General features: G+C 38.5%; 1 protein-coding gene across 1 annotated transcript; it reads left to right on the forward strand.

The window, feature by feature from the left end:
• The first annotated feature begins 2,964 nt into the window (after positions 1 to 2,964).
• Positions 2,965 to 4,282, forward strand: LOC125220333 (uncharacterized protein C594.04c-like). The gene is made up of 3 exons (XM_048122494.2): positions 2,965 to 3,205; positions 3,278 to 3,541; positions 3,713 to 4,282. Exons 1-3 carry the CDS (start codon positions 2,984 to 2,986, stop codon positions 4,178 to 4,180), a joined length of 954 nt encoding a protein of 317 aa, XP_047978451.1. The 5' UTR covers positions 2,965 to 2,983; the 3' UTR covers positions 4,181 to 4,282.
• Positions 4,283 to 12,861: the final 8,579 nt, after the last annotated feature.

Genomic DNA, 12,861 nt, shown 5'->3' on the forward strand with positions numbered 1-12,861 from the left:
CTCTTGCTCCATTTCCAACACGTAGGTATACTTCCCCAAGCCTCACTTCCTTGCTGTCTATTAGACCTTGCACATTATTACAAATGTGTGAACCACAAGCGGTATCCAACACCTAGGATTGTGAGTTATTCATAGACATATTTATCTCAATGACAAACATAGCTGAGCTCCCACTATTGCACCTTGTGCCTTGAGTTTTGGGCAGTCTATTTGCCCTCCGTGAAATTTGACCCTGTCAATTTGTTTGTTTCCATCATGAGAGAGAAGGAGAAAAATAATCTAATTTGTGGATGGCACAAGTTTAAATTAAAAACTGGTAAAGAAATAGAGAAGGAGAAAAATGGGTAAAGTATGAGAGAGAAAAAAAAGAAAAGTGAGTAAAGTATATAAGAGAGAAACTTTCCATTTTCAGAAATGAGGCTATTTTTTGTGGATATATTAAAATGACAAAGTGCAACTATTTTTCACGAACAAAGGGAGTAAAAAGGAACACGTCAAAACGTCTCAGTTACAAAACACAACTTTAACCACAACTTTAACATTAACACTAATTGATGCATAACATGGAGACATGTGTAACTTTAAAGCTCTTCGCCTTATTTCTATTGTTGTTTCATAAAATAATTTCACATGTACGAAGCTATATGATGCACAAAATTTGCGAAAGGTTGTATTCCCCGGTCCCAGATGACGCACACCAAATAAGATGACACATTTCTCTTATTAGAAATACTTCATTTAATAAGGTGAAGAGCTTACACCACTTTTTTCTCTCTCAAATTCAAATATCCAACTCTCTTTCTCTTTCCATTCAATACTTACACCAATTAACTTACAACTCCTAAAATCTCGTGCCGATTAAAGAAATGTGTCATTTTAGCTGGGATAGAGGGGTACATTAGCAACCGCAATGATTTAAAAAGACTACATCCCTGCATCCAAATCACAAATTACCCAACCCAATAAAATTAAGAACATTCATTTCCAAAGAAGTGACCCAACTTTGTTGGGACGGAGGGAATATTTCTTTTGTTTAAGATATAAACATCCATTATTTAATTTAAGTTTATCATTTGGCTCCGTCCCAAGATAAGGGAAGCATTTTTTTTAGGCACGAGGTTTAAGGAATTGATATTTAAAGAGTTAAAGTAGAAAGAGGAAATTATGAGGGAGAGAAAAGTAAAGAAGTAAAGAGAGAATAAAGTAGGCGGAGAATAAAGGAACAAAGAGGATTTTTTGCTAAATATAGAAATGACTAACTTATAGTAGGATATCCTAAAAAGGAATATGACTCACTTATCTTGGGAAAAGTGAGTAGTAATTTTTTCAAGAGTGATCCAGTTTGAAATCTTTTATTTACTATTCTTGAATAAATTCCAACTTGGCGGGTTTCTAAATAATAGAATATTTTTCGAACACCTCTTTATGATATTATCAAACTGGACTCACCTAACACACTGCAATAACAATGCTATCACCTTTAGACATTGATCACCACTACTCAAGATACCAAGATTCTTTGATTACAAAAAATCCACACCATTTGATAAATCAAAGTAGGGCATAGTCAATATCGTATGCTCAATGTTACGTCAACAATGGTTAAGAAATAACAATCGCCGAGATCTCATCTTTGAGTAAATAGCTAGAAAGACTTATCTCAACTGTTAGATCCTTTAGTGCTCTACCACACAAGTGTCATTTATTTTCTTAGGTAAGGAAACATGCTGACTGACACTACAACCTTTCACGATAGGTAGTCAAAGTCTATCTAGGTTATGAAATTCTATTTCTCTTCTACAAAGAACCGACTACGTCACATTTTGTGAACGTCGTTTACGATCAGTCTATTATGCAAAAGAATTAGACTTGTTTGCTTCTAGTACATTTAGATGTTTGAGAAACATTTTAGACATTCATAATAAAACACCAATGTGATAAAATTAGTTAAAAGTAAATTATAGATCTTGTTGTATACAAGCAATTTTATCCGTGCAACATGCTCGAAATATGTTTTTCAACATACCAATGCTAACAAATGTCTTTTTGTTCAACAATTCTTCCATCACCCCAAACTAAAGCGCACAATCTCACCCAAAAATTCGATGGCGACGGTTTAATTTATACCAAAAATCCTCATATTATGAACTCTAAAATCCCCGAAAATTCAACGGCGGCGGTCTAGTTTCAAGTAATCATGGATGAAACTAAAAATCTGCATCTTAAGCAGCAAGTGGTGGTGATGGACGGTTTTTCATGGTGGAAGGCAACGAGCAGATGAGAAGGGTGGCAGTATGGTGACGGGACACTAACGCAACAATGTGTAGTTATAGGAAACAAAGGAGTTAAAAGAGTATTGAGAATAATGAAAAACATTAGATATCTTTGCGCCAAAATTTGGGTGGAAAGGCGGTCAAATAAATTATCTAAATAATAGTGTAAAATACCGAGCAATTTAGTACTGGCAAATAAACTTAAAACAATTTCGAGCGACAATGTGCTCGAAAATATTTTTAAAATTTTATCGATGCTCGCAAAGTGCTCGATATTTTCAACACAAAAAGTGATCAGTAGTATGTGCTTGGTAAAGATTTATAACTTTTTAGTAAAAACATAGTAATATATCTAATATAAACTCTACACAACTGAACATAAATCAACTCTCTATGCACCCCACACAATAATGTAATATAGATAAGTGTAATCATAATAAATTTCATGCCACACCTTCTATTTCAAAATTAACCCAACTTTAAACTATAGAAGGCGCCAATTGAGGAAGGGGAAAAAATTTTCTAGTTTCAAAATTTAAAAGTTTATTCTAAAGAAAAGAAAATTCAAAAGGTTATTGTAAAGTAATGGAATAAACGGACCCCCACAATCAATCATTAATAAACAACACAATGATGCCATCGTGGTCGAAAAAGGACAATTCTCCGCCTACATAATCAGACCTGGTTGCGAGTCACCAGCATCGAGCGCAATGGGCAACAAAAATCTCGGCAATGCAACGGTGGCTCTTCTCTCTCCTCTCCCTTCCATCCTCTTTTATCTGACCTTCCTCAACTGTCACTCCGATGACGGGTCTCTCTCTTATCTGTGGGCATGGTGCCACCACCACCCTCTCCTGCTAGCCAACATCCTCTTCTTCCTCAACGTTGACTTACATTTCTGGCTTGTCGGCCTCCTACAATCCAGCCATTGGGTACATTTATATATATATATAGCTAATTAATTAACTAAACCATAGCTGATTAATTTTAATTTGTTGTTGCAGATGATAGATTTGTATTGGATAGTGATACCTATACTGCTGCTCCATTACTTTGCGACTCACCCATTAGCTGAATTTGACAAGTGGAGATCGAGGCTCGTCGTGTCACTAACGTGGGCGTGGTCGCTAAGGCTCACCCACTGCTACTTCCGCCGCGAGAAGTGGCAATGGGGCGCTCGAGAAGACTGGAGATTCACCGACATGCGGAGACACTACGGCCACAACTGGTGGTGGATCTCTTTCTTCGCCATCTATCTCTCTCAGCAGGTCAATATCCATGGATTAGGAAAAATGATCCTTTGTGTGTTGAGTTAGGAAAATATAAAGTAGTAGAGTCTCTATTAATTAAAAGAAATACTAATACTCGTAGTGGTATTAATAAAAATTGGGATGGAGGGATTATGAAATAAAATGATCTAACTGTTGAGAGGTGGGCAGGTTTTTCTGATGGCGATATGCATGCCGTTGTACGCGATCCATCGGAACGTGAAAGGGGTGAATATTTGGGACGTGGTGGCTGCGTTGGTGTGCTTAGCCGGGTTGACAATTGCTTACTTTGCAGACACGCAGATGCATCGTTTTGTAAGAAGAAATGAGGAGTTGCAGAAGGAGGGAAAAGAGAGGGTGGCGATTCTTGAACAAGGGTTATGGAGGTATTCCCGACACCCGAACTACGCGGGCGAGCAGTTATGGTGGTGCGGAATTGCCATTTTTGGTTGGAATGTGGAGTACGATTGGTGGTTTGTGGGGCCGATGGCGAATGGGGTGTGCTTGGGAATTGTCACTTTGCTGGTGGAGCAGCGGATGTTGAAGGAGGAGTTTAGGGCCGAGGCGTACCGGAACTATCAGAAAACGACGTCACTTTGGCTGCCCTGCTTCAGACTACCCAAACATAAGGAAACATAGTAAAATCACCTTGATTTGCACACTAAGCTCAATCTTCTCATCTAACTTTCATGTTATCCAAACTATTCAATGCAACAAAAACTATTTTCTGTTGTTTCAGAATGTCATATATAGTGGTTGAGCATTTATTTACAAGGTCAATTTTCTTATATATTCAATAAATTACTTTTTTCGTAAAACAAATGTGTATTAGAGCATCCACAACGGTTGGCCCGAAGTGATGCCGTGACTACAGGATGACGTCAGGTCACCCCAAGCGGGTATAGGATTTTGATGGTAGTGCCTAAATCAGTTTTCATGATAGTATGGACTATTTTTTATGAACAAATATATTAGTTTTAAGAAACGTTAATAAAAATATAGTGAATAGAAGTATTGAACTCATAATCGAATTCTGTTAATGCTAAACATTCGTATTTGAGAGATATCTTGTAACACCCCACTTTTTCGAACCCTAATTTTTGAGACATAAACTTTTTGCATTAAATGCTTTTAATGCTATGAAGTATGTGGATTAAATGATGAGTGATTTATTGCCCGATTCTTTATGACCTAATTGCATTTTGGAGTTGAGTTTGAGTTGAATAGTCAAACTTGTTGATTATATGACGTGACTATTGAATAGTCAATATTTTGGAAAATATGATGTGACCGTTGAAAGGTCAATGTGTTGTGAAGATGGAGTGGAATTAAAAATGGTGGATTTTGTGACGTAATTATGTGAATATTTTGATGCGGGGCGAAATAATATTGTGGTGAATTATTCCATCATTATTTAATTGGAATTTTCGACCACTTCTATTTATTGGAGAGGAATTCTATTTTTCTTGGATTTAATTATTGCTTGGGATAATTATCCAAATTAAATCCAAAGTCCGATTATTCCTTATTTTCTCCATAGAATTTTCGACCCCTATGCTTATTCCAAGGAGATTTTCGAAAATCTCCTATTTATGGGAGAAGGAATTATTATATTATATTAATTGATCCCTTATTTATTCTCTTCCATGAATAAATTCAAATATCCTAGCATATCTTACCATATCTAAGGAGATCTTGCCATATCTTATTTTAATTAATATTTGAAATTGATTCCTTATGGAGGAATCAATATTAACGCCACTTTCCCTATTTATTTGGGAGGATTATTATTTTTATTCTGCTCCGTGATATTTTATTCTACTCCGTGAAATATCCAAATTAAATCATATGCTAATAAATAGCATAAAAATTCGAACCTACCCTATTTTCTCTCAAAATTAACGCCAACTACTCCTTCCCATATCTCCTCAAATCTTTTTATTTATTTAATTATGGGATTATATCTTGCACTCTATAAATAGGAGTGAAACCCTAAACCTAAATCAAAAAAATCGACCCTCTCTCTCTCCCTCACGCCGTTTCCACTCTCCCACTCTCTCTTAATTTTTCTTCTACTTTTCTCCAATATTTCTTCATCTTTTGAGAAGAATTGAAGTTGAAACTCAAGAATCTTTGAAGAATCAAGGCTATTACTTTGTTTCTACCGTTCGTTCTATCAAGAAAATGTACTTTTATATTAATCTTTCTTCATCTAATCGATTAATCGGTGTTCTTAAACCCTCATGCATATTGATTGAGTGAAAGGGGAAACAATTGATGAATATGGGATGCATGTGTGTATGTGTGTGCGTGCCTCGGTGCGCGTTTGATGTGTGTTGTAAAACACTCATGCGTGACATGTTTTGATGATGGATCTGAAGTTGTGGTGCGAATAGAAAGTGTTATGATAACCATGCCTTGATTTTTGGAGTGGTAATATAAAACGAATCGATGGGAAAAAGGGAAACGCTAGGAACATGCATGATTTTGAGTAGATGATTGAGACTTACTTGTGATACACATAAACTAAAGGTGATAACTCGCGCTCTCGGTGTGATAGCAAGAGGAAGAACGTACTTGTGATCTAAGGAATCGAGGTGGGCTTTATTCACTAAACTCTTTTATTACCAAAATATTGATTATGGTGTTATAAGGGTGGATTAAAATGTTATGCCATGCCTGTGACTGTTTTGATTATGTTGTGTGTCTGATGCCTAGTTTGTGAGTCCGCTCCATTAGGCTATAGGGCTATAAAAACGAATTCGAGTCTGAGTAGGGCCGCAAACCCTATCATGCTAGTGTACACAGATGGGATCGGGAGCCGTCCTTGCTAGTCGGCCGGTCTCGTGGGCGAATAGTGTGGCCACACTTTCGTCGCACTATGGAATTGTTGATTGTTGAGAAAATGGGAGGAAATGTTTGACTGGCCAGTCTATGAAATTATTTTGTGATACTCAATGATATTCTTTTGATAAATGCAAATTCGAGTTCACTATGGTAAGGATGGCATATCTATTAAAAGATTTTGGCATGAGTTCACTGAGTATGTTTAAAATACTCAGCCCCTCATGTGATTTCCCTATGTGTAGGTTGAGCAGCGACGAACGGTTGGCGGTGTTGAGCAAATAAACTGAATGATAATATGATCGTTTTGAAACATTGAGTGGGGTTGTGTCATCATACATGACTTCGCTTTTCTCTTTGTAGCTTCCGCTGGAAACATGAACTTCTTTCCGTTTGTTTGAATTGAATTATTTCATTATTGTTTAGAATATCGGGACATGATGCGCTTTGGAATTTTATTAAGCCATTGTCTTTTGAGCATAATTTACGATATCTATTCATTTATTTTTTCTTGATTAAGCCGTTGACTTATTGCTCTAATAGTTCATTAAATACCTTGATCAAATCCCTTTAAATGAAACCCTAGCCTATGTTCTCGTTGCTTTTAAGTCCGTCTGGGTAGCGATCGCCGTATTTATTATACCCTAAAATGTCGGGCTGTTACAGTTGGTATCAGAGCCTCAGTTCTTTCCGCTCTGGACCCAAGAGTCTTTTCGAATTGAAGTCTAAAAATGTGTAAATTGATTAAGTGATAATCATCGAAGGCTCAACACCACGACTCGTCTCCGCTCAACCACGATGAATGAGGTAACAAGTATCTTGATGAATACTGATTTGAATTATGAAATGTTGGAAATTGAAATGAATGGAAATTGTTGTGACATTTGGAGATTTTCTTAGAGTATGAAATGACGAATATACATGAATGTGAAAGTGCTTAATGCGACTATGCCGAATATAATGAATATTGTTGTGCACTAAAATTTGTAGTTGTGCTCGATAGAGAATTTATGCAAATATATGTTGAACTGCTATGAGTTTGGATAGATATAATTCTGTATGATCGGGAATGCATAATTATTGTGAAACGTGAAGCATGATTGTGATTACTTGGCTGCTACGAAGCAACTCCTATGGGAAATGTGAAGTAAATACTATAGCTTTTGTAAAATGTGGTGAAGTTATGAAACAGGAGACACTATGCAAATGTGTAATTGCTTTTGTTTAATAATGAGGCATGATGTATCACATATTGAAGTATGATTGTGAACACGTGTTGCTTGATGTTGAGATTTGTTATTACATGTTCAAACTGCAAAGTTAACTTGAAGGACGTACATGTTGATTACTTGGAAGGCGAAAATTATAATGCATATTTGGTTGAAATTATATGATTTTGAAAATGTGAAGGCGAAGTATGACGCATGTGTAGTTGCAATTATGTGATTGTGAAATAGATGGACATGAACTGCATGAAGTTGGAAATGCGATTTTGTGGATGATGCATTGACTAAGTGTTAATCTTTACATATATTAATATACGATGGATGTTATGCTATGGAACGTCATATGACTTATGGGGTTATGAATGAATGAAGTTTCACGTGGTGATAATCTATGACCAATGAAGTACAAGGTATCGTATAGAATCACTATGGGAGTGAAATGTGAAATTTGTGAACTTTGTTGCGAACGTAGAAGCCCTATGAAGCTTGAATAACATTCAAGTAATGATCGAATATGTGTTGAAGTATGAGACTTCAAGCTATGCTTGAAATTATCAAGTGCCTAACAAGTAGGCTAGAACTTAGTTGTAAGAGGACAACCGCAATATCACTTTCCTGAGTGATAGAACCAACGAAAAAAATATATATATGTTGAACTTGGTGTATCCTTACGATGGTGAGATCATACCTAAGATCTAATAAAACTATGCAGTCTTGCATACCATGCCAAAGTGGCGACGCGACTCAAATACGACGACGTTTATGACACATTAAGACCACGTGTATAATGGCAATCGAAAATGACTATGTGACATGGCAAGAAGAAGACTTTGAAGATGCGACCATCAAAAATAGTAATTAATTTCGATGATACGATGAATCTCAACTTGAAATCCACGGTATCATAGAACGATGTTGCCATGTTCAGGCTCGGGAAAAATGTGCGAGGGAGTGCGACCTTCGTAGCTGGAAAGAACGATTCTTTTTAGTCAACAGTACTTACTTGGATCCTTAGAAAAAATTTCGGAACTTCTCGATTAACAGTGAGCCCTTGTTTATCTAAGACCTTGTTGGACTCACAATTTGCATGTAATACCCATTATTTCTTTTCTTATATCGAGTCATGAGTCACTTGTCTCGAAAGTTGGTGTTTGCCTTGATAACTTTGGATATCTTGATTGAGTAGTCTCCTTTGATTCATCATAAGGACGATATTTTGATTTTATGAGCTTCCGTCATTGAACTTTGATCCTTAAGTTGTTTGCAGTTATGACCTTCAGTATGATCACATCTCCAGACCTGTTTTCTTCAAATGATGAAATATTCTTCTTGGAATTTTTGTTCACCTCTTTATTTCGCCAGTTCTTTCTTGCAGAAGTGAAATTCTTTTTAGCACAGTGATTTTTCTTTCGGCAACACCAAGTTGAGGCTATGATGTTCTCTTCTTCGTTAACGGGTTTGATCGTATTAAATTTCTGAAAAGTTCCATTCACTTTGAGTTGCCTTTAACAAACCGCGAATCCATTGATGTAATTCTATTTTTTCAATAACATGATGTCGTTGAACCATTTAGGTGCTACTTCATGACATTATGTCTATGTTTCTAAATCCTGCCACGACTGATTATTTTAGGCCTCGACATGTTTGAACGAGGCAGTCTGCTATGGAATTTGAGATTTATTGTAGTTTCATCCTGTTTTCATGACCTATCTCATGTTCTTCGAGCTCTCGTCAGAAGTAAATTCTCAAGCTCTATGGGTTTTATTTGATACATGTAAACCATTTAATCCTCAAAATGGACGGGTTAAGTTCAGTGGAACTTAGTCCTTGCTTTATTTCAAACTAATTGTCAATGATGAGATTTGAAAGTGTCGGGCTAGAAATTTTGTTCTTGTTTCCTTGATTAAGTTTGGAGCCTTTCCGATTAAAGATACTCTTAATTGTGCTTCTTCGAGTTGAAATCAGTTTCTATCCAAGTAAGGTTGTTTGATCAATTTTCAAATTATTGATACTAGACTCAAGGAAATGTTAGAGTTGTGCTTTTCGGATACACACGAGAAATAAGTTCCTATGGCCAATTACACGTGGAAATTTATACACCAACTAAAAGTGTCGACATAACCAATAAACGAGACGTTAGATATTCTGCAACAACGAACTACCTGCCACAAGCTGCTAGAAGATCGAACTTAAGCAATAAACTCTTGAGAAAGGAAATATGCTTACGAATAGCTGATGATCAATGCATGAATAACGAAGCGGAGAATTTAGATATTTGTTATAATCGAATGCTTAGAGAAAAGATGATGGAATAGTTTCTTGTTAGCACCAGACTCGAGATCAAAACCGTTATAAGAGGCGATATGGAAACTTTGAGGAAAAAGTGTGAGTTTGAAGAAAATGGTTGAAAGAAGATGCGAAATGTTATTTTGTTACTTGCTTATTTTGAAGTATGCATGACTATTAATGTAATAATTGTTTATCGATAAGATGATGGATGGTGTCTTCACCAGTGGATGGGACGATAGAAATCTCTCGAACATGCTCGAACGTAGAAATTCTATTAGGAGATCTTAAATTAGTCGCTCACGACCTGCAAGTAATGGCGATGGGAGATATCGATGTAATCCTAGGAATGGATTGGTTGACCGCGAACTTTGCGACGATTCGTTGTAAGGAGAGACAAATATCCTTACAAGCTCTGGGAAAGGAACCCACCGTGTACCATGGAATCTCGAGGAACCGGCGAATCGCCAAAATCTCCGCGCTCCAAGCTACCACGATGATGAGGAAGGGGCGTCCCGCATATCTCGTCTATCTCCATGGAGAGAAGAAGGAAGAAAAGAAGATGGAAGACGTCGTTATCGTGCGAGAATTTCCAGACATTTTTCCCGAAGTGTTACCTGGACCGCCGCTAGATCGACAATTGGAGTTCACAATTGACCTCGAACCTGAAGCCGCACCTGTGTCTAAGGCACCGTATCGAACGACGCCTAAGGAATTGGAGGAACTCAAGATACAACTTCAAGAGCTCATGGACCTAGGTTTCGTTAGGCCTAGTGTCTTGCCGTGGGGCGCACCAGTGCTTTTCGTCAAGAAGAAGGATGGATCAATGAGGATGTGTATCGACTATAGAGAGTTGAACAAATTGACCCTCAAGAAAAAATATCCACTGCCAGGGATAGATGACTTGTTTGATCAAATTCGAGGAGCCGGCGTGTTCTCAAAGATGGACTTGAGGTCCGGATATCACCAACTAAGAGTTCGAAGGGAGGACATACCGAAGACTGCGTTTTGAACAAGATATGGACACTACGAGTTCGTTGTGATGCCGTTCGGACTAACCAATGCACCTGCAGTATTCATGGACCTGATGAATCGAGTATTCCATCCGTTCTTGGATAAATTCGTTTTAGTCATCATAGATGACGTTCTAGTCTACTCGAAGAACGAGAAGGAGCACAAGGAGCATCTAAGAATCGCTTTGGAGACCTTGAGGACCGAGGAGCTATACGCCAAATTCAGCAAGTGTGAATTTTGGCTGAAAGAAGTAAATTTTCTTGGACACATCGTATCGGCAGAAGAAATCAGAGTGGACCCCACCAAAGTTGAAGCCGTGCAACAATGAAAGTCACAATCGACACCAAACGAGATTCAGAGTTTCCTAGGCTTGGCAGGATACTACTGAAGGTTCATAGAAGGGTTCTCCAAGATAGCGAGACCAATGACCCAACAACTTAAGAAGGGAATCAAGGTGTATTGGACCCCGGAGTGTGAAGCAAGCTTTCAACTCTTAAAGGAGAAATTGACCACCACACCAGTGTTAGTTGTGCCAGAGCCTGGAGTAAACTACGTAGTCTAGACCGAAGCTTCGAAGGTTGGACTAGGATGCGTGTTGATGCAAAACAACAAGGTGATCGCCTACACGTCACGACAATTGAAACCACACGAGTTGAACTACCCAACCCACGATTTGGAGTTAGTAGCAGTAGTACATGCCCTAAAGATGTGGAGGCATCATCTCTACGGAGTTCGATGCGAAATCTTTACGGACCACAAGAGCTTGAAATATTTCATCGAGCAGAAGGACTTGAACATGCGACAACGAAGATGGCTCGAACTAGTGAAGGACTACGATTGTGGCATCAACTACCACCCCGGCAAAGCAAACGTAGTGGCAGATGCTTTGAGCCGGAGGGACCATTCGCATCTAGCTACTTTTCTGACAGAAGAGGAAAGTTTGATACGAGAGTTTAGTAAATTGCGATTGGAAGTGGTAACGGCACCTGAAACAGTGGAAGGAAGAATTGACACCTGGTGGTTGAACCAGATCTGAAAACAAGCATCGTTGCAGCACAACGGATGGATGCGAAACTCGAAGAGATTCGAATGGAAGTGAGCACTGGCAAGTTGGGAAGTTTTAGTGAGGAGTCCGACAATGCCCTCATCTTTGTAGGAAGACTGTGCGTGCCCAACGACGAGGAACTCAAGAACGAGATCATGAGTGAAGCTCATAAGACTCCATACACTGCTCACCCTAGAAGCACGAAGATATACCAAGACTTGAAGAAGTCCTTTTGGTGGAAGGGCATGAAGATGGATATCGCGGCATTTGTGGAGCGTTGCTTAGCCTGCCAACAAGTGAAAGCCTTACATCAGCGACCACATGGGATGTTACAACCACTAGAGATACCCGAGTGGAAATGGGAGCACATCACCATGGATTTCGTGACGGCCTTGCCAAAGACCCTAAAAGGAAACACTGCCATTTGGGTGATTGTAGATCGACTTACCAAGTGTGCGCACTTCATACCGATTCCTATAACCCATGGATCGGACAGACTGGCTCGAATCTACATAAAAGAAATCGTGCGATTGCATGGAGTCCCAGTGACGATTACGTCTGATCGTGACCCGAAGTTCACTTCAAAATTTTGGATTAGTCTACAGCGCGAGCTTGGAACACGATTGAATTTTAGCATGGCGTTTCACCCGTAGTCCGATGGGCAATCCGAGAGGACGATACAAACTCTCAAGGATATGCTAAGAGCCGTGGTGCTCGACTGAGGCGGAAGTTGGGAGACCGCACTACCGCTGATTGAGTTTGCTAACAACAACAACTTCCAAGCAACGATCAACATGGCGCCGTATGAAGCACTATATGGAAGAAAATGTAGATCTCCGCTCTAGTGGGATGAAGTTGGCGAGCGAAGGGTACTCGGACCCGTTGCTATTCATCTGGATGATATT

The sequence above is a fragment of the Salvia hispanica genome, chromosome 1, assembly GCF_029641045.1.
Source record: "Salvia hispanica isolate PSC_SH4W2 chromosome 1, Shi_PSC_v1, whole genome shotgun sequence".
NCBI classification, from domain to species: domain Eukaryota; kingdom Viridiplantae; phylum Streptophyta; class Magnoliopsida; order Lamiales; family Lamiaceae; genus Salvia; species Salvia hispanica.

What these genes read in the sequence shown, in the direction of transcription:
- LOC125220333 (XM_048122494.2), top strand. Translation starts at nt 2,984, where the DNA reads ATGGGCAACAAAAATCTCGGCAATGCAACGGTGGCTCTTCTCTCTCCT. An exon ending in TCCTACAATCCAGCCATTGG is followed by an intron (nt 3,206 to 3,277) that starts GTACATTTATAT and finishes TTGTTGTTGCAG; the next exon opens with ATGATAGATTTGTATTGGAT. An exon ending in CCATCTATCTCTCTCAGCAG is followed by an intron (nt 3,542 to 3,712) that starts GTCAATATCCAT and finishes AGAGGTGGGCAG; the next exon opens with GTTTTTCTGATGGCGATATG.